The sequence below is a fragment of the Poeciliopsis prolifica genome, unplaced genomic scaffold (genome assembly GCF_027474105.1).
Source record: "Poeciliopsis prolifica strain line A6 unplaced genomic scaffold, Auburn_PproV2 SCAFFOLD053, whole genome shotgun sequence".
In the NCBI taxonomy this organism is placed as follows: Eukaryota; Metazoa; Chordata; class Actinopteri; order Cyprinodontiformes; family Poeciliidae; genus Poeciliopsis; species Poeciliopsis prolifica.
The window spans coordinates 80001-90228 of NW_026562428.1; the positions used below are offsets into that span (position 1 = coordinate 80001).

At 38.3% G+C, this 10228-nt stretch overlaps 1 protein-coding gene across 1 annotated transcript in view; it reads left to right on the forward strand.

Moving 5' to 3' along the window:
- Positions 1–10228, forward strand: part of nlgn4xa (neuroligin 4 X-linked a) — a 97175-nt gene that overhangs the window by 35549 nt on the left and 51398 nt on the right. Inside the window, exon 3 of the mRNA XM_055059210.1 lies at positions 6914–7066. Coding sequence (XP_054915185.1) covers positions 6914–7066 — 153 coding nt within the window. The remainder of the gene's footprint in view (positions 1–6913; positions 7067–10228) is intronic.

A 10228-nucleotide genomic window follows, 5' to 3' on the forward strand; every position in this document is an offset into this window, starting at 1 on the left:
CAGTTTTTATGGAAGTTACTTTAAAAGATAATTTTCACATGTTGCAGAGTCTAAGCATAAGCTATAAAAATAAAATCTTTACTGCATTTAAGAAGTGAAATCATGTTAGTGATGTTCAGAGGAGACTTATCCTGAGAGCTGAAGAGCAGTTAGTGTCTTTCTATATGTGGCTCTGTAGGAGAATATTTTCTAGTTTCTTTACTTTTTGCACAGGTCCTTCTAATAAGGCATGATGTTTCATGTACACATAATATTCATGTAGACATAATATTATCACTACCTGTCATATGTGTATGTAACCCCCAGGATTCCCAGGAATATATATCTTATTGTTGTTTTGAAAAACAACAAATTTAATGTATGCAACTTAATATCTTAAGATGTAATAATTTTCAAGTCTATTGATAGGAGTTTGAAATGGGCACGAGTTCATTAAAAAGAAAATAAACAGTTGAAGTAAAAACTCTATTAAAATATTGTATTCTGTCATTTTAAGAACAAACAATATTCTGTAGTTTGTCTTCTTGCCGGAACTTTTGTGAGCCGTTTCGGGAAGAACCAGCTAAAAAGTGCAACAACTTGGCTGTGCATTAGCCCCAAGGGACAGCTGACCGACTGAGGAGGAAGCGGGCGGTGAGCTGGAGGTCTGCACAGGAGCCTGGAGAGGGAGAGACCAGTTTTGGGCCCCAAACAGCCCTAGGTCCACTGTTTGGATTCGAATGCGGTTTTCTCCGCCTTTACCTAGAAAGGCGCGGATTAACTGTGTTAAGACTAAAGGACTCTTATGTGTATATATCAAATATGACTTAAAATAAATTTGACGTCATAACTGAAATTGACCTCTGTCTCTTTAATAAAATCCTGCTCTTTCTGAAACTCCTCCTTCAGGATGTCATCACAACATGGCTTCTCTATTAGCCATTTAATAATGTTGTTTTTGTTTTTTAGCCGTGTTTCACAGAGGTTGCTCTTGTAATGAGCAGCAGGTGAGCAGTTCCACCAGGTGTTTGCTAATTTTAATATTCATCAATTCATTGCCTTGTGCAAGAGTTGCAGTTTTGAGTTTTGTAATCTCAATTTGGACTTTGTGGACTATCTGGCATCTTTGGGGATTTCTGAGGAATGACTGGTCTCACTGGAGTGAACCACCTCATCCTCCCTAGCATATGCTATACTGCACTGCAATTGGGTCTTGTGATGTACAGCCTCAACAGTAGATGAGCATACATAGATTCCATTAACAGCCAAGACTGTAACTACACCTGCCACTTACAGTCTTGGTGTGGGGAGACCTTTCAGTGAAGTCTCACTCACCTAAGCAACAATGCGCCCTAGAAATGCATTGCATTCATTGCAACATTTCACATCACCACAGACATTGGTCGGTCTTGCTGGGGGCTCTGGTTGCTATGGTGGCTGAGTCCTGACATGGGTCAGGGGGGCCAAGCGCCTTAAGTCTCCCCCTGCAGCTCTTTGCCCTGCTGGATCCTGCTGCTGTGCTCAGCAAGCAGCTGACGGAAGCCCTGGAGTGCTGCCTCATGTCTGTCTGCCTGGGACTGCTGTGTCCTTCCTGGGTCGAGCCCACCTGTCCTGTGTGTTACAGGCCTTCCACCTTTTACACCACTCTTGACATGTGTGCACCTTCAGGTGACAAACTAGTTCACTTACAATGACTCAACACAAACACAATAATTAGAGAACGCACACACACACACAAAGTATAATCTGAATGGATGACACTGGAGTCTTGGTTTAATGAAGTCAATCACACAGTTAAGATTCAATTTTGAGTTACTGTTTTTTAGAAACATGTTAGGAAGCAGTGTTCTTGATTTTTACTTTTTCCTGGGAGGGTCTATTTGCTGTCCTTCTTATTCCCGTTCAGTGTTAGACATGTTTATTTATAATTACCTGTTACGAGTTGGCCTACTTAAATCACACACTCAGACACCAGTAGGCCTTGGCTGTGTTTTCAGGAAAGCACGGCAGATCAATGCATCGTGACCGTTTTTACATCTGCAGTGGCAATGAATTACTCTTGTAGCTCCCCTGTGGTCCCACCTATACCTCTGCAGAGAAACCACGCAGCACTGCAGATAAGCTCTACATCTTCTGTCCTGGATTTACCAACAATTCAGTTTGGATTTATACCTTCTCAAGACAAGCAGAATTAAAACTGTAATGTAATTACAGTGAGTAATGTCAGTGTAACTGTAATTACTCAAGTCCAGATTTTCACTTAGATTTATGAAGATGTTCTCTTTTCTTCATTCTTCTCTTCTTAAGATATGAAGTCTTAGCTCTTGGCCAAATGATGGCTATCTGTACATGTAGTGTCAGCTGTCAGTAAAACCACTGAGCAGGAAGAAGGTCAGTGTCAGCTATGACAGCAGCGGTAGTGGAGAGGGCAGACAAGCCTGCAGCGATGCACTTTACATAGATTCCATTAACAGCCAGTTTTATTTGTCCCACGAACAGCAGAAAATGCTGAAAGCAATAGAAAACTCAGTTGGTTCCCCTTGAACAAGCTCCCAGCCCACCTCAAACACCATCCACTCCCTCTCTCCACCCCCCTCTCCCATATAAAGATGAGTAATGTGTGCAACATACGCAGCCACTGGAGGAATATATTATCCCCCTGGCCCGGGTGGCAGTGATAAATGTCCAAGACGAACTCAGTGCACAGTCACCGAGGCAGCTCTGCAGAACTGAGAGAGTTCAGAGAGTGAGAGGCACAGAGACAGTGTGGGAGAGACAACGAGAAAAGCGTTTTAAACACACCGTTTTATTTTCCTTTAAATGGACTCCTTAATGGTGGGACTGGAGCATGGCATCCTGAGCCCACCCAAGACTTATGATAAAACACCAAATCAGCCTGAAGCAAACATCAATACATTCATGTAAGTTGGCAGGTTTGCTTTCAGTTTCTCTGGCTTTGAACCTCCTCATACCAGGGATGGAAGAACTTGAATTATTGAGGTAAAATCCAAACTACTCCTCTGGAAGAGGCTCTAAATTACTCTAATTGCATTCAGACCAATTTTCCTTTGGTAGACAATACACAATTACCCAAAGTTGGTCTTTCTGATCCAAATGAGCACAGCTCATGTAAGGCTGTATAATTAGCACAAATGTCAAACTGGTTTGAACAATATTTACGTTGAAACACGTCCAGCTTTTGCTGAGGAGTTAAAAAAAGAAGGTGGAAAGTGCAGATTCTGACAAGAGAGATTTAGAATCAACTGAATGCTTAAATCTAAGAAAGTAATAAAAATAAAAACACTGATGTATAAATGGCCGTTTTCAAAAGATTTAGGTTTTTATGAAGCACTCAAAAAATAATGCAATAAGGATGCAATTTAGTGATAGTCAGGTTAGGTTTAAATAGATTTTAAAAGACTGTTGTTAGTGTATAAATCACTGAACGGCTCAGCAGCACAATACACTACAGATCTGCTGTTGTATCAACCTTCCAGGCCTCTCAGGTCTTCTGGTTCTGGCCTGCTCTTAATCCCTAGAGCCAGAACCAAACATGGTTCTAACTCTAGAATCATGTTCTAGAGCCATTAGCAGCATTCAGCTTTTATGCACCAGAATTCTGGAATAACATTCCAGAAAAGCACAAACCTGCCCAAACACTGAGGACTAAAAACCCACCTGTTTAGAGTCACTTTTGCAAGATAATAAATGAAACTTTTTAATATGTAATATTTGACATGTATTTATGATTTTGATGACAACACTCAACAAAATGTCATTTTTATTGGTATGTTGATTTTATGATTTTGTATTTTTGTGTCTTTATCATGTAAAGCACGTTGCACTGCCTTGTGCTTGCAAATAAACTTAAACCACGTCTGTTATTTTCATTCAGGAGTGACATGTTGGTGAAATTAAATGTTTGACGTTTTAGTAAATGAGAGCTAACTTGTCTTCTTTGTTGGACTGAATTAGGCTGAGTAGACTTCCTCATCCTCTCCATTGCTCTTAGCATGTGACTTGATGCACTCCAACCAAAGAGAGAGGCACAAGCAGTCAGTTTTCCTGTTTGTTTGATGGAAAGCAAGAGAATAGTTTTGTTTGAGCCCACAGATGCCTGCAGCAACCATCAGATGCCGATCTGTTAGAGGCTATGACAATTTAATGGCACTGCTCTTGTTTTATGTGGATCTGCCTTTTCAAGGTTGTTCCTGCCGCCCGTCCCATTCCGCGGGGGCTTGTTCTAATGTGGAACTGAATGACAAACAGGAAGTTATTGACACCACTGTGCTGGCCAGCCTCTGTAAGTAGCAGGCATTTTTTAAAATGGGGTAAATCGACCCGGGGCTCTGACCTCAGATCCTCCCATGGGTCACCATTAGCACCCATCAACCCATCCCCCTACCACTTCCACCCTAACCTCTGACTCTGCCATTTTGGTTACAGGTGAGGAGTTGAGAAATAGGCCTTTACTAAGCTGGGGGCAACAATTCAGAGTACAGCAGACATTAATAACCTCTCTGTGGGTTGCTCAGGACTTCTTGGCCTTAGCTTTTATTCTGTAGAAAAGGAGAATTATGCACTCTTCCTGCCTTCTGGTACCTTTGTTGATTTGTTTTTAGACCCACTGAGGTGCATCATGTGTTTTACAGCAAACAAATTATTTTGCACCATCACCAACAGGAAGAGGGATTAATATTTTGCATGCACGTAAAAGATCCAATTTAAGACCAATAGACACAGACCAGGGACATAATTTTTTGTTCTTGTTGAATTTTGTGGTACTTTCTGTATGAGAGTGTTTTGAAAACAATTGGTTCATTTTTGTTTTCATAAATCCAATCTGTTTAAAATGATTCATTTCCAGCGTACATTATGCAGTTCAAGTTTAATGTATTGGTGTAATTCAGTTTGAAAGAAAGAAATGATCAAATGCACAAATTGAATCTGAACAAACACGAAGCAGATGTTAGCTTTAGCATCATTAGCGGCTAACCTTTTAGCCATTTGTGGTTTTCTAATTGTGCTTACTGATGTTTCAAGTGCTTTGTATGGCAGTTTCTCTTTTCTAACACAGTGGAGAACTAGATCTTTCCATGCACTTTAAAAAAGACATTTGCTTGTCACAGTCTGACTGCTGGAGCTGCGGTGTCCACAAAAAATATATCAATTAAAGATTGTGAAAAAAGAGAAAAATGTAATCACTCCAAAAATATTTGATAGTTTGCAGATGTCCTCAGGGACAAAGACTTTATTTTTTGGAGACGTGACTGATGAAACAAAAAGTGACGTGTTAAAATGACCATCTTTACTTTTGGAAGACAAAGAGGGAAACTTCAGCATGGTGTCTTGGTCACTTAACTTGTTCACCAGTCTAGTGTTGGACTAAATGGAATTTGTTCTCTTGTTTATCATCAGCCACAGAAATCTATAAGAAAGATTGTTTTAGAAATAAACACCTGTTTATTTCCAGTGAAATTGCAAATTATAACCAGCAAACATTACGGCTCGGTTTCCTCATTTTGGATATTTCATACTTACAGCTCCCAACCTCTGCTTTCAATTTACAATTTTCACTGGCGGAGACTTCCATCCTAAATGACATTTGAGAGATTTCTGAGCTGGGGTGAATGAATTTGTTCAGGAGTTGGTTTCAGGTAAAACCAAAAATTGCTGTAGTGCAGTGAGACCAGCCATCAGAAGGACTGCTCTGATGTTCCTTCCCTTTCACCCCGGTGGTTCAAAGGAGTCAGGTGAATAAAGTTACAACAAATGCCAAATTTTGAATGAATTCTTGGTAAAAATGCTTGTGCCTCCTTTGCTCTCAGATTTAGTACAAACACTTTTTATTTTGTCCTTCCATACTCTTTGATAAAAGGGATTCTCTCATGTTTTTTTAGATACCAGATACATATTTGCTAATCATCCTGGTTAATCACAACCGGAGAGTTTCATTAACAAGGTTTTCATCTGTCATTATTGCCATATTCCCAATGCATTACACAAATAAGTGGAGCAGAGAGAACAGACTGATGTAAAGATTACAGGGTTTAAACCATAAATGTGCTCATCAGGATTTGTTGGAGGAACTCAAAGCATGTTTCTAACACCATCTGTCCTTAAAGGTACTGGATACTTAAGTTCATGTTAGATAAAAAAAATAAAATAAAATGTCTAAATCATTAATAATCAGATTTTTCCTATATTTTCAATGGACTGGTTTATTTTTCACTTACTACAAGCACATAATATATTAGCAATACTGAACCAAAGTTTGATTTATGGACATTCTATACAACCTTTAGTGTTACTGACTAGCTTATCTTACTTGAGGTCATTTAGAGCTACTAAAATCATTTCTACAGATAAAACGATTAGAAGATGATTTAGATCATTTATTCTTAAAATTCTGAATTTCTCCTTTGTTTCTTGCTACTTGGTAGAATTGCATTTTAGATTGCAAATGTTTCATTTCATAAGTTTTTCACAATAGTTTGTTGGAATTTTGTCCAGGTCCTCCTGGGACTGAAGTCCCATGCACCTTTTCAGCTGGGACTGAGATCATTTCGTTGTGATGGACAATCCAGAACGTTAACATTTTTGTCCTTACACCCCTCCGTAGTTGATGGTGCTTCTTGACATTGTTCAATTGGAATTGTTGTTTCTCTCTAAACTTTAACTTCATTGAAGCAACTTGACATGTTGCTTCAATATTTCCAAAATATAAGATGAGGGAGAAATTTCCTTTCTATTTATTTCATGTGGAGTTGTATTTTGGTTGAAGTTTTTTGTTACAACTTTACAGTTTGCAGATGTCCTCAATAGTTTCTTTTTACAAACTTTGAATATAGCTCATATATTATGAACAAAATCTTGGACAATTCACTTCTAAATGTTGTATTCTTTTTCTGATATGTGATTTCTTCTCATTCAGATATTCATGATGAGAATGGATTAAAGCCCGTCATGGTTTACATCCATGGAGGCTCGTATGTGGAGGGAACTGGCAACATGATCGATGGCAGCATCCTGGCGAGCTATGGGAACGTAATCGTCATCACCATCAACTACCGGCTTGGAGTTCTGGGTGAGTCCACCAGTTAGACTTTAATGGCACTGATGCAGATACGTTCAACAACGAGTCCATATTCCATCCTACCTCAACCGCAGTGGCATTTTTTAAAAGGAGGAGTTAAATAAGAACCATTCAGGTTTATTTAAATTGGAATATCTGGTGATTTATGGGTATTTTCACAGGCTTTTTGTTTCTCTACAGCCAATGAGATATTTCAGTTTATTTTGATTCAAAGATTCAAATATACTTACCTCAAAGCCAAACACTCTCCATGATCTATCTGTGAACCTCTCACATTTGTACTTCAGATCTTTATTTTATGTTTGTTTTAATTTTTTAAATATTTTTTGTTCTTCTATTCTTTAGTTTATTCTAATATTTCTGGATTTCTAAAAGCCTGTAGATACAGTGAGGAAACAAATATTAGTCAGTGGATTATTCTAATAGTTTCAAAATAAACTGAATATTGAAATGTAAATCTGTTAGTTACTGAACAGTGGATTGTTGATTCATCATAATTTAAGAGCTTTATGATTCCTATATTCCTATATCTAGGGGCAATGTGTTGCCATCAGTATGTGATTCATGGACACAAACAATGTGAGGTATATGACAACCTTAGGTTGTCTTTTTGTTCTGTATAATACTTAAATACCTCTAGAAATGTTGAATATATTTCTTCCAGATCTCTGATGAGCCTTTTCAAATCTGATTCAAACTGGGTCCAATTTCAAGAGGCCTCAAATGGTTTCAAATTCACAAATAAAATGCAATGTGGCCAATTTGTTGAGACCATTATATGTACATATAAACATGATGAGAATGTCCAGTCATCATATTGCTCAAGAAGCTTCTGGTGTGACATGTGACCCCAGAAAAACAACAATCATGTGAAGGTGCTGGTATCAGAAAAGCAGAGTTATTAATAATTTCTCTGTAAATGTTTTCCATGTTGCCTTTCTGCACTTCATGCTGCTGCCTCACATAAACAGGAACAGCTGATGCTCTGGATACTCCCACACAATATGTGCATGCAAAATCTGCTTTGCTCTTGCTATTCCACTTATATGAGGGTACTGCTCCAGTCTATCTCTGTGGGAGGCACTCTGTGCTGGCTCCACTTGATATATTTTGTGAGTGTAACAGGGAGAAGCCTTGTGTTCATTTCCATAGTATGGAAACCTTTCAGAATCCCCTCAATCAAAGATAAAAGTAACGTATTTTGTTCCGTTGACAAGACAAAAGTATTCTTGCATTCAGTGCCAAAGCAACAGGTCATCTGCAGCAATGAATGCTTTTCTTCCCTTCATCTATGATAGTAGTACACATACATTCTGTTTATCTGCATTGTTTCCTTCTCTAAATTATGTGTCTGTGATTCCTTCACCATATGAATGCACTTCATTGTCTCTTGAAGTCAAGCTGCAGCTCATCCAAATGCACATGCCTCTGCAGCACCGCTGCTCTGCTTACCATTCGTTATAAGGCTGAGCTGTCTGCACCAGTCACTATATTTAGTTGCAGGAGAGCCAGGGGGGAAAGGTGTGCTGGAAAAGTGCAATGCAGAGAGGGAGGAAAAGACATGAGGAAGAAGAGAAAGAGAGAGAGAGGAAATGCAGATGAGTATCTTACGTCAAAACAAAAGAGGGGGATGGGAGCAAAGACAGACAAAATGGAGAGGAATCAATTGGACTCATGAGTGTTTTGATGCAACATTTTTCACGTGGCTCTGTCTGAAGTTATTGTTCTAGTGTGAGAAGAGCGGCAAACCTTAAATCTGTATTAGATGGCTGTCTTCTGAGCAATACTGTCGAGTTTTGCCAAATCATTTACAGAGCATCTTAATTGTGTTTGCTGAAATGATGGATTTTACACACACAACCTCAGCTGTAATGAGGTTCTTTTTTTGTGCTGGTAAGATCTGGTAATAACCCAAATCAATCAGAACTCCTTTGACCTCAATTCCATTATGAAACCCATTTGGTCTCCTCACTCTGTTCTTCCGTCAGAGTGGCAGAGTGGTTCGCTAAGACATCCAGGACAATACTTTGGAGGAAATACAAAGTTATGAAGGGTGTTGGCTCAGACTGGTCACAGTGTCCTTCTGTACTGGTCAAGCATGTCACTGCATGTTAAAGGTCTGGTTTAACCCTCGTCCGATCTTAACATTCTGTTTACTCTCCTTGTCCTATGGGTAAAAAATGACCCCCCTTTAAAATATTAATGGGTGGTTTGATATCTTACTGGCCTAACAAAAGCCCCAAAATAAAGCAAATCAATTAAATTTTGATGAATAATGAAACAATCTGTTATCTATCAATTCAACCCAATTTAATATATTTTTATCATGTATTTTTGTTATACAATACAAAGAGACGATCAACAGTATTTTGTTCCCCACAGACCAAGTGTTTTCCTTTACACAGGAAAGGTTTATTGCTGTAATCATATAAATGAGAAGTTATTACTTCTGAATTAATTAGACTGAAAGGGAACAAAAAGTCAACAATTTGGAACTTTTTTTGTCAACTGTTCATTCCTTTATATTTTTTTAGGAAGTAAATTATAAAAATACCTCTTATAACACAACAAAACAAAATGTTGCTTGATTTTGTGAATAATTTAACATGAGCTCTTATGTTGTGTTCAACACAAGATGAAGAATATTTTCTGTTCAACATAAGGTGTTCAACTTATAAGCTATTTTTAAGTTGAACATCTTTAGCACAAGAATTTGTTCAACATAAGATGTTGAACTTCTTATGCTGAAGATCCCATGTAGGACAGAACAAAGGACTTGTTGGGCAGTGAAACGTCGACTTATGGCTTCAAATAGGAACCATCTAGTGGTACTCAGATTCATATACCTTTATGTCCTCTATACCTAATTTGTTTTTATTATGTCAGAGACAAAACAACACAACAAAACAAAATGTTGCTTGATTTTGTGAATAATTTAACATTAGCTCTTATGTTGTGTTCAACACAAGATGAAGAATATTTTCTGTTCAACATAAGGTTCAACTTATAAGCTATTTTTAAGTTGAACATCTTTAGCACAAGAATTTGTTCAACATAAGATGTTGAACTTCTTATGCTGAAGATCCCATGTAGGACAGAACAAAGGACTTGTTGGGCAGTGAAACGTCGACTTATGGCTTCAAATAGGAACCA